Here is a 19236-nt window from a genome sequence, read left to right on the forward strand (position 1 = left end):
GAATCCAGATTAAATGATTCTGTTTCAGAGTGGGTTAATTACCACAAATTCCAGACTTCCAAGCCCATCAGGACTACTCAAAGCTCATGACCCCTCAGTGCAGCAGTGGATGGCCCTGCAGTGCTGTATTTATCTGTGAGCCATGGAAATATGTGTGGCTCGCCCAGTGCAATTTCAGCAGCAAGTAAATATTTCCAGACACATTTAGAATATGCCTTAGAAAGGACCTTAAAAAGGCATCTCTCTTACCCAGTGGACCGTTGCAAATACCCGTCTTGAGCAGTAAAAGGTGAAGCACGCCTATGGGGCTGGAGTGAGAAATCACAAGTTTCCCACTGAGCTCAAAAGAAAGTTTTGCACGTTCCTGCTGTGCAAGGACATTTCATGTATTGGAGGCTGATGTTCTGTGCATTCAGAGGAACAAATCCTCTGGTTGTGTAAAGTGTCCCCAGCTCCACAGAGGAGCTATGACAATTTACACCAGCTGAGGTGCTGCTCAGTGTTTTTGGTTATGGGCCTTATTTACTCCTGGCTAGTTAGAGTTCCTCTGAAGCTGTTGCAGCACAGTGTGGGTGTAAATCTTTCTTTAGATGCCTTTGGAGCTCTTAGGAGATAGCATGCCTGTCTATAAAGTGGAAGCATCTTTAAGCATATGCCTGGCGTAACCTTACGATAGAATGGTGTCATAACAATCTGTAATACAGCTATTTTTACCTAAAGGAAGATCTGCAAATACAAATGATGTCTACTAAAAAGTTGCCACGCAGGATAATTAGGTAGTGAAAAATCACTTTGTGTTTTTCATCGTTAATTTAGTTTGTGTCTACCTCTTTAAGCACTAACATCCCAGAATAGCCCTAGCTCCTCATCTGCCCAAGAGTGTTGTACCAACTTACCTATTTTTTCTTCTAGAAATTGTTTAGTCAGGGAATGGTGTCAGCCAGGCTTTTATTGAAATAAGTTTGTTAAACAGCTGAACAGCAGCTTCAAGGAGACAAGGTCTGAGGTACTGTCACAGAACAGCAGTTCTTACTCATGGCAGTAAATTAGGATTGGTGTAAATAAGAATTTAGTTGTATGGCTGGAGTGTGAAAGAGCTAATTTTTGTGTATTCACAGAGTTAATTCACATCCACAGCTGCATCACACAGGTTGGGTGGCATTTTCATGGCCAGGCCCTGGAATACGGACAACCCTCCTCTCTCTCCCCACACCACCATGATGCTGGCCTAAAACTGGGTAAGGGCAACACACGAAACCATGACCATCCTTTCTAAACATCCTTGAGATCAGCATGTACAAAGCCAGCAGTGTGGATGAGGAAGGAAAAGCTTCATCTCCTGAGTCCTCCTCTGTTGTGCAGTCCTCAGGGCAGGTTGATCTGGCAAAGCACAGCATTATATTTCATCGTATTTTCGGGACTTAGTATGTAAGGGTTGGGGATACGAAACTATCCTTTTGAAAGATGTATTTCTATGTAACATAGAGGGGAAAAAGTAGGTCCCAGTGAAAGAAAAAATATTTCCCTAGCAGTTTCTAGCTTTAAAGGTATTAAATTACAATGCAGCTTCCCAAGAGTATCCTTGCAAGTCATTTATACCATAACACATAAAATTAGTGTAAGCCTCCATCAGTGCTGTGGCTACTTTTGTAATCAGTTTTGAAGAATGTGCTCCATCAGTGGAAATATTTTGATTTAAGTTCATATTGAGGCGCAGTCTAAAAGTTACACTCTAAATTACACTTTAAAATAAGTCCCCTGGTACATTCATACAATATATATCGTGTGCTGACTCTGTGTAATTAAATTCTTGTCTAAAGTTGTCATTAAGTTGCAGTAAATATCAAAGCTAGCTTCATTTTAGAATTAGATTTACTTCTTGATTTTAGCTGATAAATATTCTTGTATAGAAAATTAATTAAAATAGGCATGCATATATATAAGAGGGCAGGGCTGGTGGTTGCAGTGCTAGGAGCAAGCAGGCTGACAGTGGCCTCTACCAGCAGCAAGAGAGCTGGCTGGTAACAGGGAAAAGCACAAGGTCCCACACAAGGCTTGGCAAGGAATGAAAGCTCCTTCTCTCATTCCTAGGTGAGAAGTAACATCAAATTGCTTACTAATTAGTGAACCCCAAGAATCCCTATGAATAAGAAAAATTGGATAGCTTTGGAGGGCGGAGGTAACCTTTTTTTGTACGCACTCAAGCCATCATGGGTTCAGCTCTACCATTAAATGAAGGGAATGAGGAAATTTCACTGAGTAGATTAGGGGGAAAAAGGGTCAGCTCTACAGAGAATGTAGAAAATGGTGATTTTCAGAAGTTTGATGACGATGAATGGTTTGATGGAGGAGAAAGTCTCAAAAAAAACCCTGTGTCTCCAGAAGAGTTCAGGTGTGCATTCATTCTTACTAGTCACTGGAGAACCCGTCCTGGATTCTCCTGCTATAAATGACTCAACCAAAGACGCCTCAGTTGGAACTTGCATCTTTCAGAAACTGCATTAATTAGTCTGTAGGAAATCAGGCTTGATTACTTTCAGTGCTCACAAAGCTAGTTGTGTTTTTTCTGGAACATGGACAGGCAAATTGCTGCGATGACATATATATCCGACATGTCTTCCAAGAATCTCTCTCTCCCTTTCGTGAATGTTTGAATCTCTCCATTTCCCAAATGGATGCTTGTTTGACATTTTTATAACTAACAGGTGTTTTAAGTAGTTTTGTTGGTGCCTCAGACTTGCTCAAGAAAGTGAAAGAGGGGTTGTCGTTATCTGCTCTAGGCTGATTGACATTATCTTATATCATCTTCACATTTCTTTCCATTCACCTCCATAACTCCTTCTACAGGCTCTCCTCCAACTTTTCCTCATATCTGCATGGTTATCTATTAGGAAACTGTCACTTAGGCAGAGTCTTTTTAGTACATTATATTGTCAAGATTTGACACTCTAATGCAGCGCATTCAAACTTTTTTGATCTCTATAAATTTTTCATCGGGGATGTGGAGCCTTTCATAAATTTCACCTACATAGATTGCTACAGAGCATATATGAGCTTGCTGTTGTCACTCACCCCACACACCTCCTTCAGAAGCCATCCAGATATTCCCCCTACACGTCCACAGATTACAGACTGTACAGCTTTAACACATGAAATGCAACATCCTTAAATGTCAGGAGTGGATGACTTACGCCTTAGAAAATATCTGTATTTAAGATCTAACTAAAAGTGAGTGTAAATTTGAAATGTAGGAGATAGCTCCAATCCCCTGTAAAGGAGCAGTAGTCTCATGTTGTGGAAGCCTTAATAGCACACAATTCCTAGTTGGATCTACTGAACACGCTTAACAACCCCTTCAGACATTGAGGGGTGATAGTTACTGATGGATGGAGAGGAAAAACCAAGAGTTTTGAAAAGTCCATGGGACATGTGCTTGGCAGTGTCTTCTGTGAGGGTCCCATGTCAGCCTTTGTTACTACAACCAATGAACCTATGAGACTCACACCCCCAACCCATAAACAACACATCTTTCTTCTTTCTTACTACTGGTTGGAAATCTGGTGTTAAAAAGAAATCTTCTGGGGTCTTCAGAGGTTTTATATTGGACATTGAGGTCCTGGCTGGTTTGACTGTCCTTCTCAGGAGTGGTTTACACTGAAGTTGCACAAGGCAGCATGCTGAAAATTGAGCAAATGGCATAGAAAACATTTTTAGTCATTCTGTAAAATTCAGTTTCCTTTATTCTTTGCTAATACCTATTCAAGTTCAATAACAGAATAGTTATTAGGATTGTTGTCAACTGCTTACACAGCATTAAAGCTTACAAAACATCTGGCCCTATCCGGGTATGTTGTAGCCTATAAAAAGTAACCTGGAAGACAGGAATTCAAATTTGTAATATTTCTAAGCATATATTTCAGGTTTTTGCTGAAGAACATGAGAGCTAAATATGAGTCTTTTGCAAGTCTTTACTGGTGGAGAAAGTGTTAACAGTTCATCTGCTAAAATGTTGCCCAACTGTTATGCAAGCCTTTGCGAACACATTTTTCTTTCTCTCATTATGTCCTTTTTTTTTTTTTTTTTGTCAGTGAGGTTCAGAATTGTACAGGTCTCTAACACCCAAAGGTGCAGCTAGGTATCTGATGGGATATTCAGAAAGAACTGTTCATCAAGGTCTTTTTAATACCACTTGAATCACCAATGTGACTAGCCATGAGTAACTTTCCTGGGTGCTTAAATATCCATAGATACTTGGCCCTACAGCCATGGCTTGGCAAAACATGCCAGTGTATACTCAGCTTTAGGTTTCCCCTGCACCCCCCCCCCCCCCCCAAAAAAAAAATTCCCTAAAACCTAAATTGCTGTGCTGAGTCACAATATCACACTTCATTTTGACCAATCTGTCTTCTGTTCAGAGAGTGCGGCAGTGCACGCCAAGCTTCATTCCCATGTCTACACGTAGTTTTCTGGGGTTAAAACCTGAATCAAGTTTTTCCTTTAGTGAGGACAAGCTGCAAAGAGCAGACAACCTCATTAAAAAGGAAATCTATAAATCCAGTAATCCTCTCCTCACCTCTGCTAACTACATTGTTGGAGGTGAAAGCTGTTAGCTGCAGCTTTTACAAGCTATGCATAAATGCAACCTTTTCCCACCAAAAACTTTGCAAGTGCGCATAAACAATAACAATTTCTGATAAATGCAATCCTGTTTCACTAGATTTATGTGCTAAAGATGAGAACTACTTAGGGTAATGAAATGCATGGGCTTGATTCTCCGCTTGCCTGAGTCATTCCATTACCTCCAGCGCTTGAAGGAAATTGCAGCAAGAGTAGAATCAGGCCCTTAATGGTTGCAAGCTGCCATACTGACATTACACGCAGACAATAGTCAAAGAAATTTATATTTAGTTCCACAAGAGCAGCACATTAGATATTCTTAAGTGTTTTATGAGGCAGGACTTTTCTGACTATTCTGACAAAACCACCAGTATGCGTTGTAACCGGAGCTTTGAACAAATATTGCAGTTATGATTTACAGCACAATTGCCGGAGTCTTCCTGGCTTCGTCTTTGATGGCTACTTACTCAGGCTGTCATTTTTTGCTCCACAGATTATATCTGCCTCGGCCTCTTCCGCAAACACTGGATTCACTGGAGTGTGTTACAGACAATACGGCTCTCAAACAATGAAGCATTTGTGTTCATTTTCTTCTATTTTATCTTTGGAATTCTACTATTTAGGTCACTATCTGTTGCTTCCAGCTACTCTTCCCTGACAAATTGTAGCTCTTTTTAGGCTTAAAAAGATATAATCAATGAATTCATCTCTGTTATTCCTCTGGGTATAAAGGTCTAGGTGTAATAAGTGGTACACATATTCCAAGATTACGTTGCTGTTCCTGAACTGCAGCCCCAAGATTAATTGTGCATTATAGGCCAAAATTTGAAGAGCTGCTGGATGCTGACCTCTTCAAAAATCTGAGATAAATAACACAATAAAGAACACTGTTACCAAATTTCTCAAATGCTTTAAACATGGTCCCTCACCAGTATGAGCTCGAAGGATGTGATTATGTGTATGTATACTCTACAACACATAATTTTATATACAGCTAACGATGAATGGATCCTTTACTTGATTGATTCTGTCTTTGTAAAAGAAAAAACACTACGGGTTTTAATTTAGACAGGTAATCCTCAGGTTTTAGCGAGTAACATCACTCATAGTGAGATTGCCCATGAAATAAAAATGATCCTCAGGTATGGGGACATACAGGAATTCCATTTTCATTTAAACTCAAGCTCACTGATTGCACTGCTCATGTAAAAAATTGCTGTGCTCTGAATGAAACGAAGATGAGTGCTTAAGCAAACAGTTACAAATTAATTTATAATGAAACATGACAGTCATAATTTAATTTGGAATGTATTTAAGATTGTTGTTACTATTTGTATAGGCCTTTTTTGCCTGGAGGAAGATGGGACTTCATAGTGAAATGTCAGCTATTGAAATACCAAACTTTTCACGCGTACATGTGTATTAATTAATTAAAATTGTGTAGATACTTTCCTAATGAAGAACTGTTGTCTGCTGCAAGCAGTCAGACAAAAGCTTGCAGATCGAGGCTGGCACATGCAGGATCAGCAGGGCACCAAGAATTACCAGTGAGCACCAGGGGTGCTGAGCATAACCTGTGGGATCGTGTGGCTGCCGCACAGCTTCTCCCTCGGCGGCAACGAGAGGGGACCTAAGACAAGAGCAAGCAGGAGGGATGCAGTTTTTGCACCTCTGCTCTGCTCTGCAGAGCAGCTGCCGAGGCCCAGCACCACATACATCCCTGCAACGTATGTTAGGCAGATGGCTCTTTCTGTTGATGGGGCTGCATCACATTTCGGGCACTGGTGTCGGAGTTGCCCTCTCTGCGTCGCTGACTGTGGTCAGAGGGCCTGAAAGGGCTGCACGCCGAACTGCTGCCCCTCGGCGTAGGAGGCACGAAACCGCCTCTAGCTACCCCTGTGCTGTGCTGCTGGTGTTACAGCCAGATGTTCAGGAACACGCGGGGGCTCAGTTCATGTCTGCACCCCCTCAACGTCAGTACGCTGCCCTGCCTGCTGCCTGGGGCTGCCTCCAGCATCCTAGAAGAGGCGGAGGGCAAAGCTGGCACTCGCAAGAAACCAGCTCTGTGGTGGGTACTCTTATTTTGCATGCATAGCTAAAGAGTTTATTTTTTATTACGTTTCCTCTTTGTTTCTTCCCAAGCAGTATAAATGTATTTCTTTTTCAGAGATAAAAATACCTAGGCTGTGGAATTTTACCTTTGATGCTGTAGAGGTTGCTGTTCTTTATAGTTATTTCTGAGCCCTAATGAACCTTACTTCTGCCTGCGCTGACTCCACCAGTGAAACCGTACAGGGTTAAAATATTTCTCTGTTTTCTACTTTTACCAGATTTGCCTAATCAAAATGGTATAGAGGGGTTTTAATTCTAAGGCAAGACATGATTTATCTGTTTCTAATAGCACCAAGTAACAAAAAGAAGCTCTATTCAGTTTGTTAATTGGAAGATGATACGGTAGGGCATTTGGGGACAGTCAGCGAGGGTGTGACCAAAAAAAAAATAAATCTTACTTTGTCTTGACTTCAGTTAAGAAACCATGATCCCAAGAACTTGTGATTTCTATCTGGAAAGCAGCGTTTAAGACCACATTACAGGCCTTGAAGCGTAATATCAATGCTGAAAATAGGTATTTATGAAAGTAAAATAAAAGTCAAAGCCCCTCTGTTACAATTAGTTTAATGGGAGAGGGCAGTAGGTGTGTTAGCTGTCAGCTGTCAAAAATGAGATGTTTCACACTCGCCAGCAGATAGATTCTTTAAATGCGGTGAAGTACTTAGGTAAGGAAGTGACAGTAATTTGTCAAAAGGTAGTTTGCATCTTCCTCCAGTTGGAAAGTTTGTGAGGGGGTCCTTCACAGACCCCTTGCGAGAATGGAGTTCCCCTTGTACATGGAGCTCTGTTTTGCAGCTCGGAAGGCAAGCAGGCTGGCTAGATGCTCCTGTAAAAGATGAGCGAGTGTGCTCTTACCCTGCTCTGCAGGGAGACTAGCGGTGGCATTTCAGGAGGGCAGCTCCAGGGCCTTTCTCTCGTGGGCACCTGAGAAAATAAGCGTCACCTGAAAAGGCGGTAAGCTGGCTCTAAACTTTGGGGTGCACTCAAGGACACGCAGTGGCACGTGTTCAGAATGTTGTTTTGTGTGCTGAGCTCGGCTAGCCATAATGTGCTCAGCCTGTATTTCATGTTATGTATCTTCTGTTTATCCCCATTTCAAATCTGATTTGATCCTTTCACATCAGGGAATGAAACCTTCCTAAAAAATACTCTTCAGCTCCCACAATCAGTTCTTTCTCTTCTAGTTAGTTTATAGTCTCAAACCAGAAGTATGATTAACCACATCATCCTTGAAAACAAACATTATCCCGGCTCCTTTTGTACAGAATCATTTCTAGAGAAATATCCTTGGGAGGCAAGGGTTGATAAGCTGAACACTGTCCTAGCAAAAGCCTAACTTTATGTTTCGCAATAACATTTGACATTCTTGTGTATCAGTACCTTAAAAGCCAGTCTTATAATTTTCATATTTAATACTGATGGTAGAAGCCTTTTCTCATAGCCACTTTCTTGGCCAGTAGTGCATCTGGCAAGTTACCTGATAGTTTAGATTTTCCTAGAATGCCATGAAGACAAACTTCCCTCAGATACACAGATCAAACCACATTCTCGGGATAAACGCAATTTTTGCAACCACTGCTACTCGGGTTGCATTTATTTGTAATATGGACATGCAAATCTTGTCTTCTGAACCGTCAGAACACTGCCAGCAGAGGTTTGACAACGCAACAGTGAACCTTGCTATTTCATGTTACTTTATCTGTGTTATTATGGTGACTTTTTCTGAAAAGCTGTAAACATTTTTTCTGGGTTAACTTTGTCAGATCAGGAAGCTGATCCAACTCATCATATGTTGCACAACGGCTGGAGCTGGCAGGACAGGGAACTGCAGCCAGAAACTGTAAGTAATGCTCATTTGGCACAGTAGCGCCTTCGGTAGGCTTAAGGATTTGATTTTATAATCCACTAACTAGCACAAAGAATGGTGGCTAATACAAAAGCACCTTCAGTAGCTTGAAAACCAATAGAGCTTAGTGTTTCAGGACTCCACTGCAGATGGTTATGGTTACAACCAGTGCCCCCACAAAGGATTTTTAGTCTAAATTGAACAAGAGAAGAACTTTGCCACCACTACAGGTAGAAAATGGAGGTGTGGAATATCTGGATAAGTTTGTAGGCAAGAGAGAACTGTCAGGTAAAGTCAGTATGGAATCCCCATTCCACTCCCTTTTACCAGCTTCTGTATCGTAGTATTTCCCAGAACAGAGAAATGTAAAAAAAAAAAAAAAAAGAATTTAATAATGATTTACAAATATACAATACTTACATTTTTAAGAGTTACAAAAACAGTACATATTACAGGAACCAAAAGCTTCATCTAACCTTTGGTACATTTCAAAGTTATTTATTTACAAAGAAAAATCACAGTCACTTTTCATAGTGTCACATGTTTACATATAAGCATTTCTCAGTTGAAAAATATCTTGCAGCTTACCCACAGGCACTTTTTGCAGTTTGAGCTCTGCACCCATCTATCACATTGAGAATTCTATCAGCCCCCGTTAAGCTGACATGACCTTGCATTATTATGTTTTAACAGCCTTTAGTTTGAAAAATATGTATAACCCATAACACTAAACTGATTCACAGTTGCTGACATTTCACCTGGTGTATTTTGTATTGCTTACGGTTTGGTAAAATGACATAGGATACCTTTTTAAAAAAAAATCGCTTGGTAATACATGTTTGGAAAAAGGTGGTCTAATTTTGGTAGCTATGACATTTCCAACTCTTTGTGGAGGAAATGAAAAACAAGTGTGTCTTTTCCAGGATGTTATTTCACCTTATAAAACTTGTATATTAAATTGTTCCTTCATCATGTACAATTTTTACACCTTAAGAATTAAGGTAACAGACACAAACTGAGCAAGGTTTCCAAAACCTGTTCATTTCCAATAGTTTCCCCAATGTTGGATGTTTTCTAGATTGTACTTTCTTTAAACCAGAACTTTGGAACTTTCACCTACCTGAAAGCAAACATTAATATCGTTTAGTCTGTGTGTGCTCGAGTGTCTTCCTTTAGATTAAAATACTCCTAATAAGAGAAATACAGCTCAAATACACACAGTCCATTTTTGAAGCCTTCTACTTATTTAGGTCTACAAATGCTTGCACACGCTCATGATTTTTAGAGTATACAACTTCAACACATAACAGAACATGAACTCAGTACAATCTTGAACTTCATTATGTTGAAGATATTTGGGACTAGAAATTTACCACTGGTATTTTTTAGTTAAGACTAAATACCACCAGAATATTAATTATGGTTCAGAGCAAGATTTTTTTTTAAAATCGAGAAATAAGAAAAGCTTGGTATCAGCAGCCATGAACACAGTTTTAAAAGTCTTCACGCATTACAGTATTTCCCTCCCCAAAACTTGGTAACTCCTCTCAAATTCAAGCATCTTTTAAGAATGCCTGCATTCTGGATTTTCTTCGTGCAAGAGCTTCTTGTTTCTTTCTTTCAATTTCTTCTTGAGAACATTTCCTGTTTTTTTGTTCCACCACAGACACTGTAAATAAAAAACATGCATTAGGAGCCTTCAAGTTTGTTCAATATGTATTTTAACTCATCTATTTTCAGTGTCTGAAGATATATGGCAAGAGCACACTATTCTGACATATGAGGCACCCAAGTTAAAAATGGCTCATCTATCCTGTCCCCAAGGCAGGAAGGGGTATAAGATGCATGACCTTTGTAGTGCTACTGATGACTGCCTCCCAATGAAAGTACTGGGACGCAGACATTTGCTTCAAGGAAATTTTACTTAGCTGCCCTTCAAGTGAACCTTGTGACATCAGGAGTCAACACAGGAGATGGCAATGGGTTAAGAAAATTAAGGCTATCAGAGTGAAAAGGGCTCTACAATTTAGTGAGTTAGGTAGAGATATGGGCACGGAGATGGTATAGACACAGGGGTCAGATATAGTACAGGTGTCACACAAATAAAACCAGAAAGGTTGAAAAAAGGTCAAAAGTAGCAATAAAAATCGGCAAAGGAGACAAGAACATGATAGCTAAACGTAATATTTTATATGTTGTGTTACAGAACTATAAATTCCCATACAATAAAATCCTGACCTCACTGGATCCAACAGGAAGACTCCCATCATTCTGCACGTCAAGTATTTTACTGTTTTTATGCACCAATTTCCAATGAAACTATTTTTAATAAGTAGCCTTTCAGACTGGGTAAATAATGAAAAAAAATGGGCCTGTTTGCTTCTTAAAAAAAAGGTTAATTACAGATATCCATGACAAATTTTGTATTAGTTTTTGAAAAGATTGCTTAATGTCCATCCTTTTGTTACAGCAAGGTCCTTTCCCAAAAAAAAAATTAAGATGAGGGAGGAATTTTGTTGTTTCTCTTAAAGTAAAATCTATGCTACCAAGGTACTTCCTATTTCATTCATTTATTCTCTGAAACATTCCACAGAATGACTAGTTATCTCTCCTCTCCTCCCCACCTGACATCCAAAATAGCTATTTTCCATTTATTTGTTTCTACGCTGGGTACAAAACAGATAAAATACCGATTCGTTACGTAATGCTGGCTGGTATGCAGGATTTATTTCTTGTTTTTGTAACGGTGCTTCCTGAGAATGGAGGTTGGTATAGTACACTAAATTTAAAGGCCTATTTTATCAAAATTAATATTGATTAGTAATTCACCAAGCAATTAGGTCAAGTAAAAACAAGAACTGACTGAAATTTGACTGTCTCTGCATTTCCCTAGCAAGTAATATCAGTGCTTAGAATATTACAGATGATGGACTAGTGACCAACTGTGAGGCTAAATAAAGCGTTAGCGTTTAGACTGATTACACAAAGAGTATTTCACTGGCAATTCTGTTCACAGAGCAAACAACAATACACACCTACGTTTCAGAATGATTTGAGGTTCCAATTTCCAGGTATACACTAATAAAAAGAAATTGGCATTCCGTATCATCTGCTGCCATGTTTCCCTGTCCCATCATTATCTGGGGTTTTATGAATCGTGGCCAAAATAAGTAATTGTTTGTTTTTTGTTTTTTTTTTTTCCCCCCCGAAATGTAAATTAAAGCACTGACTTGCACTATAGCATTTACCGTGTATCAACAGTTTTAAGCAAGTCAGAATGTGGTACGCTGACTGCCGCATCAGGGTGTACTTGATCCTAATGATTCTGAGCATTTATGGAGAGCGTAAAGTATTCTGAGAAGTGGAATGAAGATGGGGAAGTGAAGTCCTTAACTACAAGAATTCAAGAGATGTGTCAGGATGATTTTAGTTTGGAGAAAACGCCCTCCAAATTCTCATTAGAACATTTACTGACACCTAAACTGAACAGATGAACATTGAAGCCTACTTTGAAATACGGTAAAAATTTCTCCTTTGACTTTCTGATTACAGTAAGAAAACAAAAACAGTTTAACAGTGATAGAACAAAGACACATACCTGATGTAGACAGTGCAAAAGACTCCGAAAGGTGTCTCTTGAAAGGTGGTTTTGTATTTTCAGGCTTGCTGTGCAAAGCCACATTCACCTGATTCTTACTTCCTTCCAAACCCTGCGGAGCAATTCCAATGCCAGAATGACTCCCTGGATTTTCAGACCCTACATGAAGAGCATTCTGAGAACTGTTAGTCTTTCGGAACTTAAACTTTGAAGGCACAGCTGATGTTTTGTTACCAGAACTGTTATTTGTTGTCCTTCCTGCATTATTCAAGACATCTTGGCTGTCTAATCTTTTGCTACTAAAAACGTTTATTGTGTTAGCTGGACTTGCTTCAGAATGAGTCTCTCTTGCTGGCACAGAATTTGACCTGTACCACTTTCCTGAAATACTCTTTGTAGTATCTTCAGAAGCAGCTTGATGATAGTTTTTAGACAGTGTATATTTACAGTCCATAGAAGTACCCGAGATCATTGATAGAGGACTTGAAACATTTTTACAGTTCACTACCTGCCCTGTTGTGGTCAGTCCATGTGTAACCCTTGAGAAGTTCCTACCAGAATTGTTTAGTGAAAAACCATCCTGTTTTGCATTTGTTTTTTGTGCCACGAGGCGATCAGGTAGTCCTTGTTTAGATGCTGTGAAGCCACTGTCAGAATTTGATCTGGAGAGATTACTGGCTCCTTGTACAGTTTTAGTTCTTTCATTTCCTTGTTTAACATCCTGGCTCTGAGTCTGCTTTTCTATATCATCACATACTTGATACAACAATTCATCATCCTCACAGTTTGCATCCCACAGACTATCGGATTCACAAAACATGTCCAAAACCTCATCAGAGAATTTTGGTTCATTCCAGTCATCAAATGACAGAGTACTTTTCTTTGGTATTTCAACTGGATTTAAGTGACCTGTATTAGCTTGGTTAACCACTTTAATTAGATCATTAGGTTTTGTATTGGTAGAAATATTGGCTGATTCACAGAAAATATTGTGCAAGTTACTCCCAGGTTTTTCAGTCCGTGGTCTGTGAGGATTAGATCTCGATGGGAAAAGAACAGGGTTACCTTTAGGCTCAACAGTTTCATTTCTATTCTTCACTTGAGACTGCATTGAAACGGGTATATAGTTAAAATCATTGTTTTGGGCACTCCTCCAAGTAGAGCAAGTGGTTGCCGTCTTTGAGTTTTCCATCTTATTAAATGGCTTTTGTAAAGAAAGAGACTTTGCAACATTTTGTGTATTTTTACTAGGATGCTTCAAAGGTGAAAACGGAGAACTTTTAGATTTGTGTACACTCTCCAAGGAAATTACTGAATTGCAGCTACTTCTTTCCTTTGTTCTGCTAGCATCACTGAAACCACGCACAGAAGTATTTATAGGAATTGTTGGAGCTTCTTCAGTATTTATCAACTCAGGATTTTGGGTTATTTGCATCACAAAAGAGTCATCTGCCAAAAAATCTGTATCCCAATCATCAAAATCATCATTAACTACTCCAGCAAGCTTACTGGAGACCACCACTTGTCTCTTCAAAGGAGTATTTTTTTTTGTCAGTGTGTTAGTATCCGTTCTTGGAAGAGTCTGGTTCACACTTCCTAGTGCATAGAGATTATGTTTTTGACATGCATCTGAATTACCATGTTGTGTATTTTTAATTTGTTCAGGAAGGTGTTCCTCCTCCAGTGTCCTTTTGTTTTCATGGAAACTATTATTTAAAGAAATACCTGATAGTCCTTGGCTCAACTGTCCAGTACACTTCTGGGTAGAGCAATCAAAAAGAGCATGAAGGGCTATTTCGGCCTCAAGGTCTATAGAGTTTTGACTGCTAGACAGACAGGGCTCTGCAGTGGTGATGCCAGTGCTTTCTGCAACTGGTTTCAGGGACAGAGCAGGATCTGTTTCAGAACCTTCACTAAGGAGTGATTTCAGGTTCTTCCTATTTACTTCATCTTTGTAATTTTTTAAAGACTCTGAGGCAGTCTGGATAAAGCCACGGCCAAGCTTCTCTTGTTCCTGAACAGCATCTAGCTCTACCAGATTTTTATCAAATTCCTTGGCCAATTTCATGAGCTCCTCTTCAGGATTTTTTATTTTAAGATCTCTAGATTAAAAAAACAGAGAAAGAAAAAATCAGATCTACTGAGGAAGTTTTTCCAAGTTTAACTACACTATCCTGCATGCTGTTTATTCTCTAGTTTACCAAGCTACAGAGTACGAGCGAATCCTACTGCTTTCAGCACAATCAGCATGCAATCCTTTTGATAATTCCCAACGATAACTACCCCATTAACAAAAGATAGCAAATGCAAAGTTAAAAGCATTCTGTATGCTAATGTACAATTACATGGCTCACTATACATAATGAAACACCACATACCCTTTTTCACAAAAACCCAGCAGTGATGGGCGAGACAAAACAGTAACTTACCTTGTACAGCTTAACTTTGTCCTAGCTCGCACTTTTACTGCTCCAGGTGTACAGGGAATAGCATCCTCCCCAATCCATGTCCCTAAAAGGGAGCCTTCATTACAGGCTGCTTTTTCATCCTGAATGATTAGATTTGTAATGCTTAGCAATTTGACTTCAGATAAAGATTGGACTAGACACACACTCTGCGTTAAAGTTGCTAAACCAATTAAATTGGATCAAATCTGTTGAAAGCCAAAGATAGGAGCTAAACCAATACAAGCTAAGCAAGATTACTGCAACACTGTCTACTGATAGTTGTATCAGTTTAATTATATCAATTTAAAGCAGGAACTTCAATTAAAATAATTGAATTTTACTTTGGTGCTCAAAGCTAATACTATATTTGCTTCCCCAATCAAGTTTACACATAATTTGCAATATTCACATTACAAGCTGTGATTAGTTTACCTCCGTATACTAGTAAGGAGCTACTTGAGAAACCCTGTCTTTATCCACTTACAGCAGCATTAACAGATCAGAGAATTTGAAACAAATCATATTCTATATGCTTCCTGGAAAAAATTCTGACTTATTCCATTACAACTATTTTATCCAAGGAGCATTTAAACAGAAACAAATGAAGTTCAGACACTGAATGAGGTTTTTTCAGAGCTTCAAAGTTCAGGCTGCCTTCTAAGTTCCCAATTCTAAAAGATACTGTATTGCTGTGGTAAAATGCATAGAGGGACAGAGCAAAATGTTGGATGTGAGAAATTTCTGCACTTAAGCCAGCAAAAGTAAGTAGAACTTTAACTACCAGGTAGTTTTAGATAGGTTTTATTTTTAAAAATTGGTATTAAAAAAAAGAAGACAAGCAAGCAAACCCAGTATGATAATATTTAGTTATGATAGGGCTGTAATACTTTAAAAGGAAGTAGCATCCCCTTATCAATGATTTTCCAATTCCAATTTCTCCGAACTACTCAAAATAATGAATACATTTAACAGGCTCTGTCAAATAAGCTGGCATATTTTGCAAACCAAATACTACAGAACTGTTTTAGGAATGACAAGTTCTGCTCTTGCACTTAATAAAAAGCAAACAATAAGACTGCTATTGCAACACTAGCTTATTTTCACTTTTAAGGCTGTGGACATCAGATTCACAGCAAAAGAGAGACATCAAGAGCATGGACCTTAGGGTAAAGTCAAATTATTTAGAATAACGATGCGACTTCACTATGTTTATATTATCATGGAGTCTCCCTCATCTGAGTCTGTCAGATTTCCTTGCCAAGTAAATCCAGTACATGAAGAAACTATACTTTTTAATAAGGATAAATAAATCATAATAGATTTCCAGAGATCAGGGGTAATAAACTATATTCTGAAATCAGAACTTTCTAAACGCAGCTGCCACAAGTCCATTTTCTTCATACTTTATTTTTACAGCATCTGTGACTTGAAAAAGCAGTGAGTCAAATGCCATGCTTATGATTTTAATTCAGTCCAGTTTTATAAACATGTTACTAGTTTTCTGCACACTTTTGATAATTCTTCTTACCATGTTAAGAGAGACTACTGTAACTGAAGTTAAGTCTTTACTAAAAGTGAATAGCGTGGCACTACCCTGTTTGATTATTGCATATAAAGAGCAGTGTTTTAGAAAGTCACAGTTACCTGAGGAGCAATACGATTAACAATTTCTGAAATTTCGACTGCACATCTCCTGATAGAACGTTTGGTTTTTTCATTGCCTATGAAAAAAAAAAATACAACTTTGAAAAACACTACAATTTATAAAGTGCACTGCATCTTAAACCGTACAATTACACTTACTGAAGTCAGAACTTGACGCATCATTATATTTAAGTATTTATGGGATTTTAATAAAAGTAAAACCAAACCAAGAAACCTAATTACTTCTGGATTCCCCAACTGCTATCATGATAACAGGAGGAGGCCTTTTTTCAATAAATGTGATAATGCCAATTGCATTCCTCAGAAAGGCACCCTGAAGTCTGAGTGTTCTTAATATTACCTAGTCCGCGTGCAATTGGTGAATGAGGATCCCAAAAGATTTCTTGCTGTATGTCAGTGTCATTAACAGGAGAGCTGAAAGTAGGTATTCTGGATTTCCTACTCAGTGATCTCTTTGGAGTTTTATGTAAACATGGCTCTGTGTAAAGAGAAAAACGATCCTTGTTAAACAACAAATGAAAAGCCGAAAAAACTTTGAACACTGAAGAGGGCAAGGCATAAAGATGCTTTAGGAACTTTTAAGAAACGAAATCAAGCTCACACTCGTCAAGGTTCCTCTGCTTACAAGGGTATTTTTCATAACTGCACTTGATGCAAAGTCTGACGTTATCTTTGTCAGTTACACCACCTGAGATAACGGAATTACAGGATACTGACAGCTGTACGCTTCGCATCTTGGTGGTAAGGATGAAGATCGTCTATCCTATCTGGGGGATTGTTGACTTTAATGTACATTAACAACAACAACAACAAAGAGTATATATACCTATAGGGGAGCATATTTTGTATTCTGATTTGCTCTGTGTCTTTCACCCAGACTCTGGTTTGGGTGACAACCTACCTACCTTCCTACCTGCCTATGCTTCCCTCCAGGGGGCCTTCTCAGGTCGGACTGACAAAAACAAGCACACAGCTGTCGAACAGCAGCTCACAGGGGTCTCAGCGAGTAAACTTAAGACTTTTTACAGAGCTCGACCTGTCACCCTGCCCCTCGCAGGTGAAGTCGCTGACGTGCTGGCCTACAGAAACCATTTTAAAGACGCGAGCCCTGCCTGAGGGACCCCTCAGGAGGCCCACAGCAGGGCTGCCGCTGCCCTCTGTGCCCGCAGGCCCCCGATGCTCCTTGTCGCTCCTCGGGCAGCAGCACGGCCAGGGCTGGGGGCAGCCCCTCCTCCTCCTCCTCCTGCTGCTGCTGCTGCTGCTCAGCGCCCGGTACCTGCAGCGCCGCGCACCGCCGCCTCCCCCGCGGGCAGGCCCGGACCCGGGCCCGGGCCCGCACCGCCCTCCTCCGCCGGCGCCGCCGCTCCGTCCTCCGCCGGCCGCCGGCCGAGCCCCTCCTGGCCGCCGCCGCTCCGCCTCCTCAGGGCGGGGGGCCTGAGGCAGGGCTCCCGCCGCCGGCTACCGGGCATACCGCCGCCGCCGCGTCCGCCCCGCCGCCGCCGCCGCCGCCGCCATTTTGCCGGGGAACGCAGCGAGCCGCCGCCGATTGGCCGCCGCCGCCCGCGCCGGGCGGCCATTGGCTGCGGAACGCCGAGGGGGCGGGACTGGAGGGGAGCGGCGGGTTGGCCCCGCCCCGCCGCCGCCGCGAGGTGCCTGCGGCACGCGCTGGGGCGGCCGTTAAAGGGTAACGGGCGGGCCGCTGAGGTGGCTGCAGGAGCATGAGGAGTTTTAAAGTCACGAGACGTGGATTCCCTGAGTTGGGAAAGCTCATTCCACCGGAGGCCTCAGGCAAGCAATATGGTTTTTCACTTCTCTGTTCTCAAGAGCGTAATTAAGCCAATGGAAGACTTTTTAACAACGAAAAAAATAAGTGCTATGTATTAAACAGAGAAATTGTTACATACACGGCTAAAGTATCACAGTTAATCACAGTAAGTTGTGACGTTTGAATAATCAATTCGTTTATGTCATACCCATCAAATGTAAATCAGAGATCAGCCTGAACAAACGGGTCTAGAATTAGGCTCCAAAATCCATCATTGAGCATCGAAGCGTGGCTGCTGGCTTGTACTCACACCAGCACGGGTAGATCTTTGCATTGGTAGAAAGCACGGTGAAGGTACGCGTGGCGTATGATCACTGGTTGGCAAGATAGTAATTAAAAGCTGCGATGCATCGCACACGTCCAAAAATGGCCTTACCTGGACTCTCTGCCCTAGGTGCAACATAGATTGCTTGCCCTGTTGTTTCCAGGTAAAATGGATGCTGAGGAGAGATTCTGTTTACAGTGGTGGTTGCAGGATAACAAGGCATTAGAATTAAAACACTTACTAAAAAGTGCTACTAAAATGTTGCTGTCTCCTACCACTTCCTGGCGCCCACTTAGCAGCTGGGTACTGTGAAGCGGTCTGCTTTCATGCTCCTGTACGTTGACAAGTGTAGTCTGAAATACTGTGAGAAATAATGAAAATTAAGTGACATCTGTCAAATTCATCAAGTGCTGTGAATTTTGCAGTCCTCGCTTTGATTTCTTCGTTTCTCCCCGCTTATTGTTCACGAACCTCCTTCATAAAATGTGAATATTTGCCACGGGTCTTTCACTCAGTAGTGAGATTTTACTCGTACAGTAAATGCATTTTGAAAAAGAACATTTTAAATGTATGTCTACTTCTGAATGAGGCATGTTGGTACATCAGTTTAAGCATATGCAAAGCTGTGGTTCCAAAAGTTGGGAGAAAAACAACAAACCAAACCAAACAAAAATATGTACTCTACAGAAAAGTTGAACAGCAGGTATGTGATGGAAGAAAACCCCTTTCCTAATGAATAAAAGTGTGGGTATTTCACTGCAGCTCAAGAACTTCGATCTGAACTGATGCTGTTTATTAAGTTAAGAAATGTGGTGGAAGTCTGTGATGTTGAAGGGTTTCTCTGTGGAGCTGTAGCCTCAA

At 40.5% G+C, this 19236-nt stretch overlaps 2 protein-coding genes across 2 annotated transcripts in view; one reads left to right on the forward strand and one right to left on the reverse strand.

The window, feature by feature from the left end:
- The window catches only part of LOC310896204 (uncharacterized protein), a 417164-nt gene that overhangs the window by 158962 nt on the left and 238966 nt on the right, over positions 1 to 19236 (forward strand). Inside the window, exon 4 of the mRNA XM_083828233.1 lies at positions 8493 to 8569. Coding sequence (XP_083684359.1) covers positions 8493 to 8569 — 77 coding nt within the window. The remainder of the gene's footprint in view (positions 1 to 8492; positions 8570 to 19236) is intronic.
- ETAA1 (ETAA1 activator of ATR kinase) lies at positions 9042 to 17877 on the reverse strand. Its single transcript, XM_083828200.1, has 6 exons — positions 17562 to 17877; positions 16626 to 16763; positions 16265 to 16341; positions 14603 to 14721; positions 12174 to 14275; positions 9042 to 10244 (listed from the first exon to the last, which is right to left on the reverse strand). Exons 1-6 carry the CDS (start codon positions 17860 to 17862, stop codon positions 10129 to 10131), a joined length of 2853 nt encoding a protein of 950 aa, XP_083684326.1. The 5' UTR covers positions 17863 to 17877; the 3' UTR covers positions 9042 to 10128.

This window comes from Anser anser (assembly GCF_964211835.1).
Source record: "Anser anser genome assembly, chromosome: 3".
Classification (NCBI taxonomy): Eukaryota; Metazoa; Chordata; class Aves; order Anseriformes; family Anatidae; genus Anser; species Anser anser.